Source organism: Ricinus communis, chromosome 4 (assembly GCF_019578655.1).
Source record: "Ricinus communis isolate WT05 ecotype wild-type chromosome 4, ASM1957865v1, whole genome shotgun sequence".
In the NCBI taxonomy this organism is placed as follows: domain Eukaryota; kingdom Viridiplantae; phylum Streptophyta; class Magnoliopsida; order Malpighiales; family Euphorbiaceae; genus Ricinus; species Ricinus communis.
This window is the reverse complement of record NC_063259.1, coordinates 10,039,955-10,065,743: the sequence shown is the minus strand read 5'-3', so window position 1 is coordinate 10,065,743 and position 25,789 is coordinate 10,039,955. Positions and strand designations below refer to the sequence as shown.

The window sequence follows — 25,789 nt, the reverse complement described above, 5'->3', positions numbered from 1 at the left end:
AAGCAGAAACAAAAACGTTTCCAAAGTTGAGAATTGCAACCGCATCCATAAAAGGTGCAATCGTAAAATTCATAAAAATTTATGACTGTTACAAACTGCCACCAGTTACTTTTGAAATGGTCAATGTCTCCTTTCCATGTCAGACCACCATTGGAGGCTTTTTAAGATTCACGACCACGAAGCAAGAAGTGTAGCCGCAAATGCACTCTGACAATGCATTTAATGCACTGTCTTAAAGCAAGAATTGGTGAAGTTTTTGAGAAAGAATGAGCAACGGATCCTTGAGGTTAGTAGAGTATATAAGGGCAAACAATAAAATTAACATCTTTAGCAAGCAAGTTAGTTAAAGGGCGAGCATTTTAGAGAAGACTATAATTAATCACCTATAGAAACTTGTATGGCCAAGAAAACTTCTAATACCTTCACCAAAGTGGGTGGTGGCAATTTAGCAATCAAATCAATTTTTGCCTTATAGACTTCAACACTTTTGTTAAAAACCTCATGTCCTAACATAATACCATATTTAACCATATATTGACTTTTTTCCAATTCAAAGTTAAATTGCATTAAGTGCATCTCTAAAGTACATGAGTTAAATTACTAAGACCATAAAAATCATCCATAAATACCTTGATGTAGCCTTCTAACATATTAGAGAAAATAGAAAGCATACATCTCTAAAATATTGTAGGTGTGTTACAAAGCCCAAATGAAATCCTTCTAAATGTAAAAGTAGTCTTATTTTTATGTTATGGCAATGTGTACCTGATAATAACCTGAAAGACCACAAAAAAATTGTAAAATCCATGTCTAGCTAAACACTAAGAAATTTAATCAATAAAAGAAAGGGAAAAATGATCCTTCTTTGTTGTTATATTTAACTTTTTGTAATAAATGCACATTTGCCATGATGTAGTCATCCTTGTGGGAACTAACTCTCCCTTATCATTTTTTACTATTATAATATCCAACTTTGTATGAGAATTAAGCCTTATTTGAATGTCTCTAATAGCTTTGGTATTGTCCTCTAAAATTATTTTATGCATACATATAGTCAAACTAATACCTTTGATATTAGACATTTCCCTAACCAATGACTTTTTATAAGCCTTTTTAACTTCTTAATGGTAGCTTCTTCTTTAGAAATGGAAAGATTGAATGCTACAATTATTGTGTATGTATTTTTCTCTCCTAGAAAAACATATTTAAGTGTTGAATGAAGTTTCTTAAGCTCAAGTTTAGATGGTTCATGAGTAACTTCTAACTAACTTTTAATGGGCAATTCTAAACTATCACCAGAGCTTTCGTCAAATGACATGGAAAATGCATCATCTAATTAATCATGAAAGTTTAAGATTTCATCATCTAAATCCTCATCTATCCTTTCTAATGTCAAAGCCACCTTAAACTTGTCTTCTTTTCCCTTTAAATAAGTGTCATAAATGAGACAATCTAAACAATCAATATATGAACATTGATCAATTGAAGCATTATGAGACAAAGTTAGAGGATCAAACACTTTAAATTCCAAAGTCTCTCCCAAGGCTGTCATTGTCAATTTCCCATTATACACATCAATAATTGTGTCTGTAGTTGCCATTAAAAGGTCTATCAATAAGTATAGTTTGTTCTTTATCTCTTATCGATGTGCTCTCCATATTAAGCACTAGAAAATCAGTATGGATAATCAACTTTCCTACTTGAATGAGGAATTCCTTCACTATGCCTCTAGGATACTATATTGATCTATCATCAAGTTAGAGATGATGATTGACTTTAACTCTCCCAAGCTAAGTTGCACATAAATCGAATGAGGCATCAAGTTGATGCTCATTCCTAAATCCAATATTGCTTTTGCAACTCTCTTGTCACGCATTATAATATCAATAGTGAAGCACCCAAGATCTTTTATCTTTAGGGGAAGTGGATGTTGAAGCACAATACTTGTTATTTTAGAAACCATCACTTTTTCATTATTCACATATCTCATTTTGTTAGAATTCAGCTCCTTGAAAAATTTTGCATGAGCTAGCATATTTCTAACATTATCCAATAACAGCAAATTAACATTAACCTTTTAAAGTTTTTTAAAAATATCAAAAATTGTTTATCATATTTTCTTTCTTTCAATATGCTTAAGAATGGAATAAAAGACTTGTAAGGCTCGGCTGCCTTATAAAACTCAAGTCCTGAAAATGCTTCATTTTCTTTCTTCTTAAGCCTAAGATTAGGCTCCACTTTTCTTCCTTTTGTATGCCCTTTTCATTAATTTCTATTTCAACTCATCCATTATCTTTAGATGTATCTACAAAAGAAGAATCTTTTTTAATTTGCGTCTTAACTTTATTATCAAATAACTTACCACCTCGAAGAATTGTGACTGATTTAAATTGTTCAGGTTAACTTGACAATTATTTTTCTTATTTTCTTGCACTGCCTCAACACTTTACCTAATCTGAGCCTTTAAACGCTTCATGAAAGCCTTAATGGGATCCATTTTCTTTTCATTCCTCTCCATCCCATCATTAGTAGCTATTATAAATGATTGAAGTGTCTCTTCCAAACTTCACTTTCTATACATATTAGGTGGAGAGGCTTGTCTTTGATTTTAAAATGAAAGGTTTGAATTTCTTTGAATTAAGACTCTTGATTCTAAGGCTGATTTGTGTTTCTCAATGTTTGTGGTGAGTTTTGGTTATTATTTCTCTAGAAAAAACTTGGATGGTTTCTCTAATCCAAATTATAAGTGTTGGAATAAGGATAATTCCTAAGCTGCCTGGGTTAATAAGATTACATCAAATTTGCTTGTTCATACTCATTTTATGTATAAGTATCAAAATATGAATAAATATTAACACTATCACCATAAATACTACAAACTCCATATACCTTATTACTTGGCATATTTTTTGTAGATGCAAGAATCTGAGATTGCTTAGTCAACTTAACCAATTGCGTAGTTATCTTACTACTAGTTGTTATCTCATTCTCTCCTGCTCGTTTCATCCTCACACTCTTCTGATATTAATTAGCTTCTAACATCTCAAATATGTCATAAACCTCATTAGATGTCTTTTCTAACATACCACCTCCAACTGCTTTATTAACTATATATTTATACTATTGTGTCAAACCATCATAAAAAATTATTGATTGGTTACTGAAAATGGGTATCCATAATGTGGCCATTGATATAAAAATGATTTAAAGCAATCTCATGCTTCATGATAAGATTCAGTATCCTTTTGATAAAAATTAAAAATTTAATCCTTAGTTTTTTGGTCTTTTAATGAGAATAAAATTTACTCATATACCTTCGATATACCTCATCCCATTTTCTCAAAGAATTAGGAGGCAAGGTCATTAATTGATCATTTGCTTTATCTTTTACTGAATAAGGTGAACACCTCATTCGCAATTGATCCTTACTAAGTCTAGATAATGGAGATGTATGAACTATGGCATAAAACTCTATAATAAATATTAATGCATCCTCACTAGGCATATCATAAAAAGAAGGAAACATATTAAAATAAAATATTTTTAATTTTATATTTTCTAGATGCATCACCTAACACTATGCATGAAGTAGTGTTACCAATTATAAGTCTTGCATATTCCTCCATAGCCATTTACCATTTAGCAGCTACTTCTCTAGGTGGATTCTCCATTATCTCAACTTCTTCTTCTAATTCCTTTTCAACTTTTTCTTCAATTTCTTCTTCTACTTTATATGACACAAACTCACTCTCCACTATATCTTCTTCTACCTTTTTCATTATTGATCTCAAATTATAGGGATTATGAGTTTATGAATCACTTGATTTAGTTTTCCTACTAGGCATATAAAATCAATAAAGAAAATTCATATCTAAACTTAAAATAATATTAAAGAAATAATAAAATTAAATGAACACAGAAGCAAAATAAAACATAAAACAAAACAAACTTAATATGAAATTTGACAATCAATCAATATAATAAAGATTTAAGCTCAGTTCCCCAGCAATGATGCCAAAATTTTAATATAGTCAACTTAGTGCTTGTAAATGCATGAATTGTATAATAATATAGCAGAAAAATATCTTGAGGTTGATTTCTCAACAAACTAATAGCAGATTTATTATATAAATTAATTATAAATTCAGTAATACTAAAATAAAGATCTAAACACTCTAATCCAGTTTTGATAAAGATTAAGAATCATATAACCAGACAATAGAAACAAAGATAAAATGCAAAAGCTTTTAGAAAAACTATATGAGATAAATGGTATTTAGCTTCGCTAAATATTTTATACTTCCCTTATTAATATATGATAGATGATTTTTCTTTTTTCCATTTAACTACTCAAACCAATTAAATAATTAAATTCTTAATCAACAAAAGTTATAACATAAATGATGTTTCTGATGCAATAACCTAAATAATGTTCATAAATATTGATGGCCAAATAATAATTATAAATAAAACTAATAAAGACATGTTGAAAAAGAATCATCTATTAAATAAAAAGACAGAAAAATAGAAAAACTTAACTAAATATCCATAAAGATCTAACCTAGTATTTCTAATCTCATGATTATAGTAATTAAAGAATTAAACATAGAAAAGGACAATGAAATAAAAACTCCTTCAAAATTCAAAGAATCTTCAAGGTATATCTTCAAACTTCAACATCAAAGAAACTTCTTTATATTCAAGAGAGAATAATTATAAAGAAATAATAATAACTAACTCAAAAATAAATTGTAAAAACTAATGTGAAAACTAATATAAAAATTAAGATCTCACAAGAGACTGGTCCTTCAAATATATAGATCAGGTCTAGATTTGCAGAGATATTTATAATGAGAGATATATTTTGATATATGTATTTAGATAATATATCTAGATATCTCTATATCTACCTCTTACTGTCTTTAATTAATAACTTAATGTAAATATTAAAATAAAAGTCAAAATGACTAAAAAATCTCTAGGTAAATAGTGAACATCGGCCAGTACAGTAATTCAGTAAGTCCCTTCAATCTCGAGTCTCGAGTCTTGGCATTAAAACTTCAATTGAGTTTTTAACTTCTCTTTTTTTTCGTTATTTTTGCTTCGAATATCTTTTCTTGTCTAATATCACCTAACACTAGACAAATACACTCTAAGTAAAATATTTATATAAATACAGCAAATTATACATAGAAAATATAATATTAAAGCTTCAAAAATCCTAAGTAAACTAATTTCATATATAATATTCTTTAACCTTTCAATAGTAACTTAAAGGGGCAATCAATTTCTATTTACCCCTAACTATATATGATATAATAATAAGTTAAACAGATGAAAATAATTAATACATTCTTACAAAGAAAATAATAAATCTAGGCATAGTAACATATTATAATCTGATAATTTATCTTGCTACTCAATGGAAGTTTTCGAAATTAAGTTGGGCCATGGGAGTTTAGCAGCCACTGAGATCTAATATGTGGCAACGCAGGCTAGCTAGAAAATTGATGGGGTAGATAATAAGTTGGTGGCAGAAAAGTCTGATAAGGAATTGGATGAACTAATTAATTGCTCAGAGTTAAATATAACCAACTCAAATGCCACTTTGTGCTTTCATCATTGAATTTTGTTTTTCAAGTTATATTATATTTGAATAGTAATTGATATGTTTTCGCAGTCATACAATATTAGATTTTCAATTTATACAAGAGTTAAATTTAACATATTCACATATGGTCAATTTTTAAACTACTCGAGATCAACTTAAAAAGTATTCACAATTAATTCGATGTTTATTTATTTGAGCTTGAACTCAACTAAAATAGTTTTGGTGAATCAGGCTTGAACTTTATAATATTGAGGATTTACACCGTCTATCCATTTTCTTATATTCTTTACTTCTACACATTGAGTTTTGAAAATTTATTGTTTTGCTAAATCTTTTTTTTTTTTTTATGCTTTTTACATTTAAATTTTTTATTTTTGCTCTTCAACGTTATCTACACCTTGTTCATCGCGATTTTTATGGGATTACATTCTGCTTATCGTGATTTTTCTTACTTTGATCTCTATTCTTAGTGAGTGTAAATATCATTTTTTTTCATGTTTTTACAGATTTTGATAAAATGCTAGTAAATCATATTACTTGCTTTTGAGATTTCTACATATTCTTTTTCAGTTTTGGGATTTATATTCTATTCATCCTAATTTTTTCTTGTGTTGATCTTCATCACCGGTGAGTATAATTATCCAATCTTTCTTTTGTCTTTATAGATTTTTGATCAAGTGTTAAAGCTTTGACTGTTTGGTTTGATTTTATCTTTTGAAAATTGATGATTTGGTGATTTAGGTTCTCTTTATTATGAAAGGACTCCCAATTGGTTTAACATGCTCAAAGAATTTTTGGAGTCCATTCTCCCCGTTGCTGTTGAAAAGACTAACTTCATTCTTTCTATTTTATTATATATATATATATATATATATATATATATATATATATATATATATATATATATATATATATATATATATATATATATAATGCAAAATAGTTGATTTAAAGATTTTGATTTTGGATTTGTGTTATCGATCAATGCACTCCAAGTATTTGATAAAATGCCAAACAATTATAATAAAAGAAAAAAAAATGTATGTGTAGTTTGAGAGTTTATAAATTGAGAAGGTAAAACAAATATAAAATAGGACAATTGAAAAAGGAGACAAAGAAAATTTTAGTTATTTCTTGTGGGCATTAAGACTTGAACTCCATATTATGCTCTCTATTTTCTTTCTTTTGTTTTATTGTTATTGTTTTGGTCTTAGTTATTATAAAGATAATGGTAGTAGATACTCATTATCTACTGATAATATACTCGAAATATATTATATACTATTAACTGCATTTTTTTATTTTTTATTGTGATTTTAGTCTTTTTTTCGTATTTGCTTGAAAACTATTGTTTAGTCAATTCTAATTATTCGTCAAAAATTGCGGCAAAAAGTCCAGTTTTTTTTCTATTCATGTGATATTATCTTGTTAAATCATGTTAATCCATCCATAGGACAACTAAAGTTTTAAATTTTAAAGAAGTAAAATGTAAATGTTGTTAGTTTATTTTTATTAGATCTTCCAAAAAATCAAAACTTTTAGCTTTTCTTAATTTTATTTTTCTTGCATTTTACTAGTTTTCCTTGTGTATGATTCTTTTTTATGGAAAAAAAATTAGGTGTAACTATGGTTTTTAAACAACAAGCTTACGAATATCGGAAGAAGCCTGCGATCATGTTGTTCTCTTATGTAAAATTTAAGGAAGATGAAGATTTTTGATAATGAGTTTAAATTATATGGCAAACTTAAGGAGGTCGATAGGACAAATAAGATTTAGAGGAGAAATTTGATGTGATTATCATGTAGTTTTTTTGTTGACGCATTGTACATGATGAACAAGTACTTTTATTATATTATTAATAGGAATATCGACTTTGATTCTAAATAGGTATTATTTTCTCATAGATATATTTTAAGTTGTCAATTTTATTTGTTTGAATTTTTATAAATGATTTATTATTTTTTTCAGTCTAAATGAATAAGTGGTTTTTTATTCATCAAAGGCATTTTAGATATATGTCAAATGTAAGTTGGATATTGTTGAACGAATGAATTCTGTAAATGATATATTGTATCATATTCTATCTCTAAAGAAGAGGAAATATATATACATTTACATCTAAGAAATCATGAGCTAAATTAAGAAGCAATTCTATTCTAAGGAAATAACAATCAGCCTATACAGGAAATTATAATCAATGAGCTATTCCGACACTTCCCCCAAACTTGGTGCGTGGATATCTATCATGCCCAACTTGCTAACCATATCATAGAAAATCTTTCCAGACACTGCTTTAGTTAGTATATCAGCTAGGTGCTGTTTTGAGCTGAGAAATGAGAACTGTACAATCTTTTGGTCGAGCTTTTCTTTGATGAAGTGATGATCAACTTCAACATGTTTGGTATGATCCTGTTGTACGGGATTTTAGGCAATCTCAAGGGCAGCCTTGTTATCGCAATAAAGTTTCATTGGACTTGCATTATCTATCCCCAAAGATTGTTGGACACTTTTAATCCAAAATAACTCATATAAACCATATGTCATTCCTCTGAATTCAGTTTTCACACTTGATCGTGCCACAATTTTTTATTTTTTACTTCTCCAAGTAACCAAATTTCCTTCTACAAAAGTAAAGTAGCCTGAAGTAGATCGTCTTGTTGATTGATCACCTACCCAATCAGCATCGGTGTACCCTGCAATGTACGAGCTGCCATTTGTTAAGAATAATAGCCCCGTGCTCGACGTCCCCTTTAGGTATCTCAAGATCCGGTATACTGCGTTCATGTGTTCTTACTAGTTATATGCATGAATTGACTCATAACACTCACAGCATATGCTATATCGGCCTTGTGTGAGTCAAATAGATTAATCTTCCAACCAGTCATTGATAACGTCCCACATCTGTTGGAACTTGTTCGAAGAACAAACTGAGTTTATGATTTACCTCTATCGGTGTTTCAACTGGTTTGCATCAAGCATTTCGATTTCAATCAACAAATCAAGAATGTACTTCCCTTGTAAAAGGAAAACTTCTTTTTCTGATGTTGCTATCTGAATTCCTAAGAAATATTTAAGATGTCCAAGATCCTTCATTGTAAATTCACTAGCCAAATATTCCTGCAACAACTTTATTTCATAAGGATCATCTCTAATCAAGATCATATCATCAACATACATTATTAAAGTTGTTACCTTCCCTTCTTTTTTTATTTGATAAACAAAGTATGGTCAGTATTACTTTGTTTATAACTGAATGTCTTCATTGCTGAAGTGAACCTCCTAAACCAAGCTCAAGGTGATTGTTTAAGCCGTACAATGCCTTTTTCAGCTTACAAACTTCACCTTTATATGAAGTATTATGTGTTTACTCCTGGTGGTAGCTCCATGTAGACCTCCTCTTCTAAATCTCCATTAAGAAAAGCATATTTAACATCAAATTGATGTAAAGGCCAATCTCGATTTGTTGCTATAGAAATTAGAATATGAATTATGTTGAGTTTGGCCACTGGTATGAAAGTCTCTTAATAATCTACTTCGTACTTCTGTGTAAAACCCTTCATGACAAACCTCGCCTTATATCTGTCAATGCTTCCGTCTAATTTGAGTTTGACGGTGTAAACCCATCTACAACTAACCGTCTTTTTTTCTTTGGGTAATGGAACGAGATCCCATGTATGATTCTTTTGTAAAGCCTCCATTTCTTCATTCATTGCTTTTATCCACTTTGGATCTGTTAAGGCATCCTGCATATTACTAGGAATAGATACTTGGGATAATTGATTAGTAACAAGTGCATATGAACTAGACAATCTATATGTCAAAAGGTAATTACTAATCAAATATCTAACATTGGTTCTAAGATCAAGTTCATATTATTTCTTTGGTATACCTTGATTTGATCGTTGTGGATATCTAGAAGGGAAATTTTCAGTAGAGATGTTTATTTCATTAAACTCATCAAATATAGGACCTAGGTTTACCGGCTAGAAGTATTGATATCCAAGACATTCTGAGATGATTCTTCGGCCAATGGTGTTAACATGAACGACTCTTCAGATGGTGATGATTCTATAGAAGATATTGGCAATTGTGAGACTCTAGAAGAAATTAATAACTCTTCATCTCTCTCTTCTTCAGGAACTTATTGTGATAGAGTTTCCTTGTTAAGAATCTCCCCCTAAGACTAAGTATCGACCTTTTCATAATAGTATGGTTTTGATTTGCGAAAGGACACATCCAAGGTCACATGTATTCTTTTCGTGAGTGGATTATAGCAATGATACCCTTTTTGAAAGACCGACCAACAAATACACATGGTTTTGTGCAGGGATCAAGTTTGTTTCGTAGTACCTCCGAAATATGGATATATACTGTATAATCAAATATTCTAGGTTTAAGATTTGGGACATGCGGCAGAGAGAAGAAAGTGGCAGAGAGAAGAAAGTTTACGTCTTTTGTTTAGGAGTTTGAAAATCAATAACTTGAAAAGGAACTCGATTAATTAGATACATAACAGATTTCACGGATTCTCCTCAGTAAAAACGAGGCATCTTCATGTCAAAGAGAGAGGCACGAACAATTTCCATAATCTGTCTATTCGAAGTATAGGTATTCGGGGTATAGGTATTCGAAGTATGATGATGAATCCCTCATTCGTTTAAGAACTTTCCACAAGCAGTATCCAAGAATTCTAATGCATTATCTGTTTGCCAAACACGAATTTGCCTTTGATATTAAGTGCTCATCATATTATGGAATTTTTTAAAAGCTATAGATACATCACTATTCTTATGAGTAAGGATGCCCATGTCATCCTAGTGCATAACAAAATAATATGCTTTAGAAAAAGAAGTAACCTTTGCAGGACCCCATATATCATAGTGTATAATCATAAAAGGTTCAGAATATTTATTCAAACTCGGCAAATAAGAAATACATGGCTTTGGGCTAGTTCACAAACATCACAAACAAAATCTAAAACATTCAAATTCGAAAAATTATGCGGTTGCAATTTCTTTAGATATCCAAATGACACATGTCCCAATCTCCGATGCCATAACCAAATAGCTGCTTGAGCTTTATCTCTACTACTCGTTTGACATGCATGACTAATTTTTTCTTTTCCTTTTTCCGTCAAATCTAAGTAATAGAGTATGTTCCTTTTAACACCATAACTAAGAATCCTCCGAGTCAGAATGTCCTGAAAAACACAAAAAGAAGGCCAGAAAGTTACAGTACAAGCAAGAGGAGATATTATTTAGCTAACTAACAAAAGATTATATTCAAGAGATAGGATAATCAAGACAGTATCTAGAGTAAGGGTAGTAGATAAGATGGCAGATCTTTTGCCAGTGATTGGAGAAGTACCACCATTAGCTATACATACAACTGATTGAGGCAATGGATGAGTGCATTTTAATTGTTCTGAATCTCTAGTCATATGATCAGATGCACCCGTATCAATAATCCAAGTAATATTCTTAGAAGCTATAGAAAAGTATTTTCTTTAGCAACAATACCTGAGTGAGCGACATTTGCTATAGATTGATATTTATTCTCCAGATTTTGTTTGACTTCTTCTATATCTATCATCATAACCTTTGCTGCAATCTTCTTTCTTGGTTTCTTTGAAAAGTCCCACCATTCAGGATACCCAACAATCTCATAGCATTTTGTTTTAAATGTCATGTTTCACCATAATGACTATAAACAAAAAATTAGACTTAGCACTTCAATTTTTTACTAAGCCAGGTGACACTGCTAGTTGAGTTCTCTTAGAAACCATAGCTGAACTTTCAGATATGATTCTAGATTCTCCTATTGTAAGTTTTTGTTAGCAATCTCTTCTGACATACGTATAAGTACTTTATAGATCGAGTTTGGGATCCTTTCGTAGAATTTCTCCATGAACTTAATCAAAATTAGGATCAAACCCACTCAAAAAGATATGGACCCGAAGCCTAGACATTGCAGAATGCATTTGGACCAGCCCTTCAACTGTTCCTTCTTGAGAGATCATTCGATGATCTATTTTCTGAAAAGAGCAACAAGTTTGTTACAGTATGTGGACAGTGGTCTACCATTTTGTGTAGTAGAGAAAGACTTCATGTTCAATTCAAAAAGACAAGTCTCATCTGATCCGTCATAGAAGGTCTTGGCTACTGCTTCCTAGATTTCTTTAGCGGTTGAGAGACGAATGAACCACTGCATCAATAATGGATTCGTTGATTCAATAAGCCAGCTTTTCACTTGTGATTTTCGGTGATCCATGTTGCATAACTAGGATCTTCGAATGGTGGTTTCTTCATTTCTCCAGTGAGATATCTAGCCTTATTTCGGGACCCAATACGCATCTCCATGAGTTGAGACCATAGTGGGCAGTCTGTTTCATCAAGTATAATACTGATAGGGAATGCAAAATTATGTTGGTGGATGATTATCGGTAGTGTTTGGTTTGTTGGCATAGCTGGAATAATGGAATTGGTGGTAATCTCAGCCATTTAGATTACTGAGTTTTTTTCAGGTAAGAAAGAAAAAAGATGGTGGTAGTTTCAAGATACAACATTCAGGAACAAACACTGCTCTGATACCATGTTGAACGAATGAATTCTATAAATGATATATTGTATCGTATTCTATCTCTAAAGAAGAAAAAATACATACACATTTACATCCAAGAAATCATGAGTTAAATTATGAAGCAATTATATTCTAAAGAAATAACAATCAACCTATACAGGAAACTATAATCAATCGATAATCAAGGCCAATAATCAAGGGATTTATTCTATAATCAAGAAGCTAATTCCAACAGATATATTCAGAATATACTACGAAAATATCCTTTGTATACTCAAAATAGACTTATAATATATTTTGATGATACCATTTATATACTAGAAATAAATTTGGTGTAAACTATATACTTATAATATACTCAGAATATATTATGTATTATTAACCATGAGGTTTAGAAAGTTATTATCTTTCGATATGCCAAAGTCCATTACATCAAAGCTTATATACCTCATATTTTCTTACCAATATCTATTATGGTAAAGAAAAGTAAGAATTATGGCAATATTTAAATTTTAGAAAATATATAAAATATGATTTTAAAATTTGAATGGAGAAAATTCAGTAAGAATTAGAGTATCACATACCTAAAATAAACTCGTTATAGACTTACTATATACTGTTTACTATATTCATTTAGGTCAATAATAACAATAGCAAAAAAATTATTTGGTTCTTTCCATACATGTATTTTATTAAACATCTAAGTTGCAATATCTAATTAACAAAAACAATTACATTTTCATAATTTGATAATTTTGAGTTCATGAAATATAATGAGAAAAATTCAATAAGAATCAAATATCATATATCTGAAATATACTTGTTGTATACTTATTATGAGTAATCAAAGTTATTCATTAGAATGTATACTACTTATGCAATAAATATATATAAATATTTTAATGAACTCAGAAATAGTAGTAGATACTTATTATATACTCACAATATACTCGAAGTATACCATATGTTGTTAAGTTTATAAGACTGTTGTAATATAAGTTGAATATACTCGTAATATACTCGACAATATCCTTTATATACTCGAAATACATTTGGTGTCAATTATTTTTCGCAATATTCATATTTTACTTCTCCAAATTTGTTCAACAACTTTTTTATTATTAGATTTGCATAGTCAACATAATCTGAAATAATTTTAATTTGTTTAGAGATTTTTCAAAAATTATTTTTGATTATTTATTAGAATCTATAGTACTTATGCACTAAATATATATATTTTACTGAATCAGAAACAGTATTATATACTCATAATATACTCGAGGTATAATATATATTATCAAGTTTAGAAGTCTGTTTCAATATAATTTGAATATACCCAAATATATTTTGATTATCTATTGTATACTCGAAATAAACTTGGTTTAATCTATTTATTGTTACTTCTCTTTATCCACTTATTTTATATATTTTAATGTTGTTGTTTTACATAATTTGTAATATATATATACAAGTCTATTTTTTATATTCTTTGATGTTTTTATGAACCACTTAATATTCTCATCCAAGCAATGCAAATAGTATTGCCTTTGGCGATATTTGGTTATCTTATATTAGAAGTGGTTGTTGATGTATAAAAACTTATGGCAGATTTCAAGGTCCCTTTGCTTGTATAAACTTGGCCAGGTTCAACTTGTTTAGGCTTTGGATTGGTTATGATTGATTTCACATCGTGCTTTTCCAATTTGTTCAACAATAGTTTTCATTATTAGACTTGCGTTGTCTTTTATTTATAATGGTGGCTAACCGTTTTTAGCTTGATATTGAATTTTCATTTTTGTTTACTCCATTTTGATTTTGATTTGTTGTGATATTATTTCCATGAGATTTGTAAAGTTGTTGTTTGGTATTAAATGTCCTTTGCATCAAAATTTTACATATCTAATGTTTTCTTTCCAATAGCCATTATGATAAAGAAAAATAAGTATTATATTCATATATGTTTATAAAAAAATATATATAAAAAATGATTTAAAAATCTGAACTGAAAAAAATCAATAAAAATTAAAATATCATAAGATAAACTTGTTATCTATACAATACCGTTTACTGTATACTTTAAAAAAAATTATTATTTTGTTAAGAAATTATATTTTTATAATATATAATTAATGAATCCTTTTATTTATTTATATTCATATTTATGGTTGAATCTTTGCACTAGTTGTACACAAAGAGCATTTAATAAAGTTACATTCTATCGACTTCAAACTCTAAATAGATTAAAAGGCTTGCATTGTCTTCTATTTGTAGTCGTGGATAATCATGTTTGACTTAATATCGAATTACATTTTTGTTTTTTTTGTTTTAATTTCTTGATTAATTTTTTAATATTATTTTCATGAGATTTTTAAAGTTATTGTCCTTTGGTATTAGAATGTCATTTACGTTAAAGTTTAGGTATATATCTCTTGTTTTCTTCCTAATGACTATTATAATAAAGAAAAATAGGTATTACATACCATATTTATTTATAAAAAAATATAAAAGATGATTTTAAAATCTAAACAAAGAAAAATAAGTAAGAATCTGAGTATCATATACCTTAATAAACTAGTTACATACTTAGTATATATTGTTTACTGTATACTTATATTTTATTAAACAATATTTTTATATATTGTATAATTGATAATTCCTTTTATTTATTTATATTTGTAAAATTGTCAATATATAAGAATTTCGCAAGATGTATGTCATACACATATAATTAAAACATAAATTTTAAAAATATATGCTTATGATATACATCTATATATTCTATATATATACTATTTACTGTGTTTTTTGTAAAATATATCTAATTTCTTAGTTTTCTATAGATCTGAGTTTTAAAACCTAATATCCACCTTTCACAATTTTTAAATCTTCAAAAACACATATAATATGGTGATGTTTGAAAAATTTTAATGTAATGAAATTTAAATTAATACAAAATCAACTAAATATATGTATGAAATTGGATTACCTCTTATGAAATTTGTCACGACCCCACCCGTGGGCCCGTGACCGGCACTAGGGAATGGGTAGGCTTAAGGCCACCGAAATCCGTAGTAAGCCTGACACTCACTGATTTAAACAAATCTCATCTCAAATTAATATTATTAAAACCACAAATTATCTTAATAGTTACACTTTACAAAATTTAATCGGTCTGCCAGAAGAACTAGGCGAGACCTGAAACTCAGAAAATTTACAACTGATACATTTACTATTATTACTGCGGAGAATCTAAGATTTACCAATTTACATACCAAATCAAATACATCACCCGATGATGAAGGAGTTCTTGAATAAGAGTCGCGGGAGAACTAAATACAAATCAAAAATAAAAATGAGGACTCGGGCCTCGAGAGTGAGTTAAAATCAAATAATCTAGGGACTATTGCTTCTTCTCAGAAAACATAGATTATTCAAATCATTATATCAAACCATACTATAATCATACCCTACTATTTCCTTCACATAAAATATTAATCATTCGAATCAATATATCAACCATGCACGTAAATACAATCCATATTATAATCATACCATAATAAATAAATAAATGAATAAATAAAAATATATTTTTATTTTTACGGGACGAGTGGCTCAGTAGAACCCTAACCCCAAATTCTAATAGCCTTTCGGCTCTCTTAATCCAACAGGTCTGGCGCCCAGAGAGCAAGCTCGATCAGGGACCTTAACTCCGCATCAATCAACTCAGAGCAATGCTCGATCGGGGGCGCATAAATCCATAATAATCTTATATCCATGATCATTACCGGTAAGACGCCGTCCCGATGTAACCCATCGAGCGGCATGTTCTACAAGCCACATTTCCCAAATCGCAATCACCACATTTAATAAATATCATTATCTGATGAACTCATCCAACACATATCGAAATAAAGATTAAAGATTTAAGATAAAACAACGTGTAATTTGTGAGGGGAAAAATAATAACGTTTGTCTTATTATGACATACTAATAATAATATTTATATTATTTCAAATATTAATAATCAAGTGAAATCATTTATCTTGCGATACTAATAATCATATTAAGCACAAATTCTAAATAGCATATTAAAATCAGACTAGCAATAGCGCAAAGATTAAATGACTTTAACTCACAGGATTGGGCGACCTCCTAGCTCTGCTCCGGTGCCTCGGTTGGAGCGAGCCGAACAGACAGATCATCTAATCACGGAAAACAATTTATCAAAACGATGAAACAATTACAATAGATCCTAGGTCTAGACTCCTAGGACTGACTGTCTAAGAATCTCGACTCGGGAGAATTCTACCGAACATCCGGCAGAACCTCCCCTACAACACGAACATTACCCCCCGTAAAAACGGGTCCAGGACCTGCCAGAAGGACACTTCCAATATCCAACAATTTAAACAACGGGAGTCGGGTCCCCAAACTTCACTATTTCCCGACCCCGCCACACAGCACAAAATACGAGGCAGACAAACTGACAGACAAATATTTATGACTCACAAATATCATCAAGTACTCAATATAATCCAATAGACACAATTAAACCAAGAATTTCTAAAATTAACGGGCCAAAGATAATTACCGAGACGCTCGATCGCTCGGTCGACTCGCCTCCAGCCGCCGGAGTCCGATCGACGATCCGAACACACCATCGGACTCACAACGACGCGCTGATGACGATCCCCGCTTCCGATTTTCCGATCTGACACCCGATCATCCGGAGAGATTTGCGAACGATCTCGACCGTCGATTCGCAAACGAAGCCCGATTGCCACGAAACCAGTGCCATCGCGAAGCTTGAGCAGAGGAGAGTCGGGATATGTCCTCCGATCATCCATCCTCCGCCGGAGCTCGCCGGAAAAGCCCAAAAACGCCGGCTGCCACCATTATCTCTCTCCACCGGATCTTCCGTCTCCGGCCACCACAGCGCCAAAGAAAGCTCGCCGTAGAGGAGCCGATCGCCACCTAACTCAAATGAAGCCGCCACACGCGCGATTCTCGCCGCCTCATGCTGGGCTTCCAACAGCCGCCTCCGGGCCACGCCCTACTTCGCGCCGCCTTCCTCCCCTTCTTCTTCGGCCATCGCCCTCTCTCTCTCTCTCTCCCGATCTACTCTCCCCGATTTCTTTCCCTTCAATATCGACATTTGACCCCTGAACGTTTCCTTATTACAATTTGGTCCCTCAACTTTCTTAATTACTTACAATATCATCCTGCATAATTCCAATTTGACCCCCAAACTTCTTTTTAGCCTTTCAATTAAGCCCCTAGCTATTTAATTTGGGCCAAATCCGAATTATTAAAAATACACAATTACAAAAATACCCCTGACCGACATATTTATTTACAAAAATACCAAGCTCACAAATTTCCATTAAAACCCCATAAAAATAACATTATACTTTCAATCCTTATTCCAAAATAAATTTCCAATTTAGTCCTAACACATAATTAAATTAAATAATCAATTTCCAACTTAAAATTTAATACTACTAATCAATTATAATACCAATTTTCCCAAAATTCTTTTATTAAAACATCCTTTATAATTTCTTCCAAAATTTTTCAATATATAATTTTACTTATATAAATGTGCATTTGGGAAAATTTGAATAACCAAAATATAATCATTTCTCAAATAATTTACTTGAATAATTTCTTAAAATTTCAAACTAATTGGGTATAGAAAATAACTCATTTATTTTATTAATATTAAATTTTTCATTAAATCATTTCAAATTAAACCCAATAATAATGAAGCTAAAATTAACTTAAATAAAAACTCATTATTAAATATATAAAAAAAAAAATTCCGGGTGTTACAAAATTGATTGATGAATCTATCTTTAAAAAGTTTCTAATATATCATTTTACTATTTGTTGTTATCTATTTATGATTTATTGATGAGAGCACTTTTTAATTTGGTACAATTTTATTAACATTTGGTGTTGCGATTATTTGGCTTTTAAATTGGATGATTTGCAGAAAAAAAAAAAAAACACTTGTCCTTTTAATACTGAATAAAAATAGTTAGTTTGTATCCTATAAATGTATTTTTGTTAAACTTTAGAGTTTTTAATATAAAAGTTAGTGGATTCAGTTTCCTAAGTATTTCTGTGAAAAATTCCCTACAATATTCATCTTGATAGACTCGTAAAATGAGTCAAGTGTTTATCTTTTTATTGTTTTACCTTTTTATATATTGAGTAAGTTTGAAAAAAAAAAAAGAAAAGATAAAACAAAACTGAATTTCATATTTTACAATTTTTATTCTTTTTCTTGTAGAGTAATCAGATTGAGCATAATACAACTCCGGTGTATCATCAAATTGGACTCAAGTCAAAAAAAAGAGTTGGATGAATTGGAATTAAAATTTAAATATTGAGTTTCAAATCAAATCGAGCTTAAGTTGATAAGATTTTTATTTGACTCAGCTTGAATACCCAATGCCAACACATGTCCACCCATATTATTAATACTCATTCCATGTCTAAGTTATCTGTTAAAAGAACAAGAATTTTAACTTATAACTTCAAATTAGTCAATAACATGAAAAGGTAATGTGATTTTTAACTTATAACTTCATTAGAATTTTTTTTCCTTCTCTTTTTGAGTGGTAACTTTATACCTAAAATCATTATTGTGTTGGATTGTGGAGTACTAGAAAAGGAAAAAAGTAAAGTAAATATATCAGAATATTGTCTATTCGGTACAAATTTCTCAACAAGTTTGCCTTTTGAAGTAAGATTAAGATTGTATAGCCAAACTATAGCAACTTCATTTTCAGGTCGGACTTTTAAGGAACCCTCAACCACTAACAACCAATATGCATTTATTTTAGGCACAAACAAGCATCAAGGTATCGACCAAAAAAACAAAAAGAAAAAAAGAAAAACAAGAACCAAGGCAATTCAATTCCAACTAGCATAACGAATTGGGATAACTAAATTGATCTGGAAATTAATGATGAAAGTACATTATTATTAGTTACAAATGATAAGAAAGAGATTTGAGTTTAAGACTTTGCTGGAATTGCAATATGTCCCTAAGTCATATGTACCTACCGTCACGGTAAGTCTATGGGTGCAAGAGTTACGCAGCCATAAGAGTAAAATGATCTACCTCTACAATTTTCACTTCGTCAATCCAATGTGATTGTTTGGTGCCACCATACATCCTTATCTTTGGCTGAAACAGTGAGCTTAGCATACTTTCCAATCCTTGTGCTGTATATCTCACATCTTCTTGGTCTAAATCCATAAAATTCTGCAAGTAGCTTCTATACACCGGAACAAAAGCCTGGACAGCCACCCTGCACATCTTTAACCTCAACTCCTCATCGGGAACAGCCCAGTTGGATTGCTTCTCATACATTCCGTCCAAGGCTTCATTGAATGCCTTCAAAATGTTCTTCACAGAATCAGTTGTAGGTGAAGATAAGTACTTGTTTTGCTGTTGGTCTTCGTTAAGAAGACCAAGAATCCTTCCCCAGGTTTCTTTTAAGTAGAGTGTCATGTAATAGTCCTTGTATTGCTGATGACCTCTTACCCAAGAAATACCCATCAATTCTCCTACTTTTGTGCCTTTCAAATTGCAGAAATGAGAATGATTATTCATCATGAATAGGAAGGAAAGAGCCTTATCTTCATATGTCTGTGACCATGTATCCAAGTTTAGGCAAAGTTCCTTTATTATGAGGTTTATCTGGTTGCTAAGTGTCTCTTGGTGCTTCTCATTTTTCCAGCTCTGGTAAATCGTTAGAACCTTGATCAAAAATGAATTATAATCCTCGCTAAGAAGATGATTGCAATATTCTGTCACAAATCTTACCAGCCTTGGAACACTGCCATCTGAAGGAGGAGACCGTTCCCTTTGTAGCTCCACTTGAAATGGGAGTTCCCACAAAATCTCACAAGCACCACAAATAACTTTCTTGACCAGATTCTTTGTCAGGTTTTGGATTTTTTGACATGCTTCGCCTGTAAAAAGCCTGTTGAAAACTGCTCTTATGTTGTCTAAACATGAAAACATGTCTAATAGCTTCAACAGCTTGACAGGGTCTTTCTTACATTCTGTAACTCTTGTTCCAAAACTGAGAAAAGAAAGAATTCCAGATTGAGTAGCAATCTTCGCAAAGCAACCCATCCAAACGTTGGACTCGACCTTGTCAAAAACCTTATTGCAGAGTTCGTACTCTATCTTGAAAACATGCTTCACTGCGAACTCCAGATGCTCACACCATAAATATATAAAGCCCTCTATGTCTTGCACATCATCCGATTCTGTCACTGACTTGTTAAGGTAATTCAAATCAAGAGCTTCTAAACTTCTTCTTGCATTCCTACTCCGAACTTCTGCGTACGCTGATAAGCACCAATCAAGCCTGTCACGGTCACTTAGTTTGCCAACAATGGCCTGAAGCTTCTGGGTAACAGCTACTGACAAAGGTGATGGAGCAATGCAAGCTTGTTTGTCATTGAATGATGGGAAAGCAACAGGGATGGAGTTATCTGCAAGAAGCTGCTTGAATTCAATTTTAAGTTTGTCAAATGCTAAACCGAGAATCCCACCACTGACACGAGCTCGCGCTTCAGTTGCTTGAAACTCTTGTAGAATAGTCAGAGACATCTCGACTCTGAAGACATACAAGCCATTGGCAACCTTTTCTTCTTCAAGAAATTGAAGAATTCCCTCCAACCATTGAATTGCTAGGCTGCAGTTGTCACTCAGAAATTTCAATGCCTGTTCAAACTGTGTGATCAACAAGAGATAAGCGGAAAGATCAGGACGTGGGCTGTCTGAGATGAGTGACTTCTCGAGCTCCTGAATAGCCTTGCAGACCTTTAGTACGGCCATGGCGGGATAAACAGCACGATCAATGTGGTCTTTGATTGCAGAAAATCTGCACTTCTGCAAAAGGGTATTGCGTGCAGCTTCAAGAGATGGTAACCTTTGCCTCATCTCCTCCAATCTTTTCCCAGTTTTATCCAGATCAGAGGCCATAGCTCTTGAATTCTGTAAATTGGTCGTCAAGAGGGTCCTAGCAGCCACAAGATTATCAATGGCCTTCACTTCAGCCATTTCTAGATGCAACAATAATTCGCTGGCCTTCAATAAGATCATGAATCCATTTTTATTGGTTTCTTTTTTGCCACACGTCTTAGTTTTTCTCTTACCAAACTCACCAAATCAAGTAAAGATGACGAGTGACCATATTCAAACCAAACCTCACTTGCAATACAAACATCTCTCGTCAGAAATTTCAACTACTATGCAATAGAGTTTGTTAGTTATGGACTGGGCTTTCAGAAAATGAAAAGGATACATGGCCTTAAAAGTTAGGCAACTTGTATCATCAAACTCGTTACAATAACGCAGCGCAAGACCCTATTCCTATAGCTTTACAGATCTAGGCGCCATTTTATTGAAGTTTGATGCTAATGGACGCGTTAGACGTTGATAAAATATTTTATGTTGATTAATTTTATATTAAATATTTATTATCTTATGTTCATTAAATATATGTTGAATATTTATTATTTAAATATAAAATATTTATTATTTGTTAATTTAACTTTATTAAAAAAACATTATATACTATAGTATAAATACTTATAATATAACTTTAGTTTGATTTTTTTTTTTGTTTACTAATTGTTTAAAGATGATTTATATTATATCTATATTATATATTTTCATTTGAATAAATTAGTGGGAATTATTTTCATTAGTGACAAATATTCATTGACAGACAAATAAATATTATGCCTATAAATAATGAATGTTTATATCAATTATAAAAAAATTTCAATATGTATCACGAAAATAATAAAAGCTTTCATAAGTAATCAATATTTTTATTTGAAAATATTGATAAACATTATATATAAAGACAATGAATATTGTAGCAACAGATAATGAACATTAATATTAACACTAATGAACAATACATAAAAAAAATGAATATAAATATTAACCGTAATGAATATTAAGTTCATAGATAATGAATATTTTAATATAAAAAAATAATTATTATAAAATATTACATATAATTAGATATTATATATATAGAAAATCAACATTTTAGTACATGTAAATGAACAAAAGAATATTAATATGTATCCGGTCTAATAAAAATATTTTGACATATGTCACTGTATTCCGACATACATGATTTTTAATTTTAACACGTGTACTTACTATTGACACGTAGAATTCAAGTTTATGTATAATTTTATAGTTTTTCTATTAATTTGTTGATAATTTTTATATTATTGTATTAATAAAATATAAAAATATAAAAATTAATAAAGATATTAAAATTTTGAATTTATTATTATTTTTAAGTATTTAAAATAATTATAAAATATTAAAAAATTCATTTAATTTTATATATAATTTAATTTATATTACTATTTATAATTAAAATAATTATAATGATTGTACAAGGGTAAACAACTAACTTTCATTAATATATTAAAAATTTATTTAAGATATTATTTTTAATATAATATTAATTTTAAATTCATTTTATTATAATTTATTAAAATTTAAATTTTATGTGTCAAAAATAAATACACATATCAAAAAAAAATTTTAAAATAATGATAGTAAAATAATTATAACCATAGTATAACATACAAATAAATGACTAGTTTTTATAAATATATAAAGAATTTATTTAATTTTAATAATAATATTTTATATTAATATATTATTATAATTTAAAAAATTATAAACAGTATAATTTTAAAAAGTGAAAGAAGCCGGGACAAAAGTTTCCGTTTTATGCAATTTGAAAAGAATTGCAGAAATGTTTTACTCTCCTTCTTCACACACATATAAATTTATAGACTCCAGTCCATATTGAATCATGGACTGGAATTCATGTTATAAGTATTGCAATAAATTCGACTCTAAAATATCTAAATTTTATTAAAATAGATAGCAAAAAGGTGCATAGCCTTAACATTTAGATCGAGAGACAGATTGGCTAGTAATCTAATTTTGAGAGCAAACAACAGAAAAATTTATACTCTTACATCATTTTAGCACCTTATTAAATGAAAAAATAAAATCTCCGTTAACCATATAAAAAATGTGATAATTTTTTTTTACTTTTCATTAAAAGTAGAACCCAGTGCGGGTGCCACGTCAATCAAATATTCATTCCTCCTCCTTCTCATCCCTTCTCTATCTCATCCTAAAAGCTAACATCTGAAAAAAAAAAAAAAAAATTTTGAAACCAAAGGAGAAACTTAATGCTAGTGATTCTTCTTGGACAGTGGGATTTCTCATTCGACTCGAGAAAAGAAGATTACTAATCTGATTGAGAGAATAACTAAAAAAGTTAAACATGAGTGATTAACAATCTTTTATTCATCAATTTTGAGATACTTTATAACAAAATAATATTTAAAAGGATTGTTTGAGGTTAGTGGTTTTTCCTTTTTATTATTATTATTTTTTTAAAGTTATTCTTTATAATTTAATCTTTTTCCTCAATTTTATGGGCCACTTTCATGTTTTCCCATTTGGCGTCCTTTCTGCAAATGCTGGAAGAGTTTAGTACAATAGAGTTTGATGAATTACTAAGATTTACAGATTTTACTTGCAAATTCTTTTCAAATCATTCTTTTTGTAAACCCTGCATTTGTTCATTTTTTTTATCATTAATCATTATGTTGATATGCTAAAAAATGATAAAAGTTGGTAAAAGTTGTATGGAAGCATCCTTTGTCCGAACAAATTTTTCTTTTGTTATTGTAACTATAAGTTGTGAAAGTAATTGGAGCATTAATCTTATTAACAACAATTAACTTAAATGATACGAATCAAACTAGCAAGTGAATTATACTCCAACAAAGAGTTTTGATGATTTGATTCCCACTAGCTTAAGGAATTCTAATTCAATAAAGAGTTCTAACTCAACTAAAAATCTTAATCCAATAAAGAGTCCTAACTCAACTAAGATTCCTAATTCAGCAAAGAGTCCTCGTGATATTAGAAATTCAAATGATGAAAGGAATCATAATTCAACTAAGAGTCTTAGTTCGATTCAAATTATAAGTTAATGGACTAATCCAAAATATTTGGCCTATGAACACATTAAAGCTTGAGAATTGGATTTTAAGTTCAAGACTCATTAATCTAATTCAGTTTATTTGTCTTTATGTTATTGTGTAGAATGCATATTTAAATAGATTGATCATTTTCTTGTAGAATATTTCAAAATTTAAATTTAGGAACAAGTTTTCTAAATTTTAATTTTTTATCATTCTTTTAAATAATTTATTTTCTAACCTTTTTAGTGGTTGAATTGAATTGATTTTTAAAATTTTTATATTAATGTGTTAGGTGCTCGCAGTCCAAATGGAGTTCTCAAACTTATTTATATTTTATATCACTAAATGATCTGAAAAGAAAGGAATTGGAAGAGATGGAGAAAAAAGCCGTAATTGTTTGGAACTTCAGTGTGGCCTTAGTATCAGGGAGAGAGAGAGGAAGAGGAAGAGAAAGAGAAAGAGAAAGAGAAAGAGAAAGATAGGGAGGATGAATGAATATTTGATTGATGTGGCAGCTGTAATGGGTTCTACTTCTAACAAAAAAATTTAAAAATTGTCACATAATATATAATTAAAGAATGTTTATTTTTCCATTTAATTAGTTACGAGATAATATAAAAATATAAATTTTTTCTATTATTTATTACAAAAAATATATTAGAGGTCAATCCGTTCCTCAACGTAAATATTAGAGGCCAAAATACATTTTTTTTCAAATATATATATATATATATATATATATATATATATATATATATATATATATATATATATATGCATGAACTTTAACTCCTGAACCACGTTTTCCTTTTTTGCTTTTTTTGTTAATTTTAATTAATCTTTAGTATTCAAAATATAACGAAAACTATATTAATTTTTCTAAGAAAATAATGACATTAAATTCAATTCTTCTATCATGAACATAAATTGAAAAATAGAGAATTAAATTTTTATTTTGTATAAAAAAATTTAATATAATTTTTGTTTATATATTTTAGCATTTTTATGGATAATTTTTTAAATAGCTTTTAAAGATAATTTTACAATCTTATAAAATATCATTTTTATTTTTTATATGACATTAAATTTTTTACTATCATACATATGTTCATATATGAAAAATTATAGATTTATTAAACATAAAATGTAAATTCATTAGTATGGTGTAGATTGACTCATATACCCAAAGGCAAAGTATTTTTCTTCACTTCTTTTTTTCTTAAATTTGAATATACTGCTAATCCATTTTATACATGGTGTAATTTAATGTGGGCTAAACAAATGTTTTGCAGGGGCTTTTAGATGGAGGATTGGAAATGGTGTTTCGATAAAAATCTATAAGGATCAATGGTTGCCCCTTCCATATGGATTTTGAATTGCTTCCATATTAGGCCGAGGGGCCTAATATGATGAGAATTGCAGGAATAGTAGATTTGATAAAAGGAGTTCAACTCAACAACTTTATAGTAAAGAATTATGGATAAAGCTATTAAGTATTGGTGAGAGTGGTAGAAATCTCGAGA

General features: G+C 29.8%; 1 protein-coding gene and 1 non-coding gene across 2 annotated transcripts; one reads left to right on the top strand and one right to left on the bottom strand.

Annotated features, from left to right (window-relative positions):
- The first annotated feature begins 3,171 nt into the window (after nucleotides 1-3,171).
- LOC112536335 lies at nucleotides 3,172-3,277 on the top strand. The gene has a single exon (XR_003080375.1). It is a non-coding gene; the product is annotated as a small nucleolar RNA R71 (small nucleolar RNA).
- A 15,834-nt stretch (nucleotides 3,278-19,111) lies between these two features.
- On the bottom strand, nucleotides 19,112-21,411 carry LOC8265353 (exocyst complex component EXO70I). The gene has a single exon (XM_002528247.4). The coding sequence runs from the start codon at nucleotides 21,322-21,324 to the stop codon at nucleotides 19,294-19,296; it is 2,031 nt and encodes a 676-aa protein (XP_002528293.2). The 5' UTR covers nucleotides 21,325-21,411; the 3' UTR covers nucleotides 19,112-19,293.
- Between the last annotated feature and the right edge of the window lie 4,378 nt (nucleotides 21,412-25,789).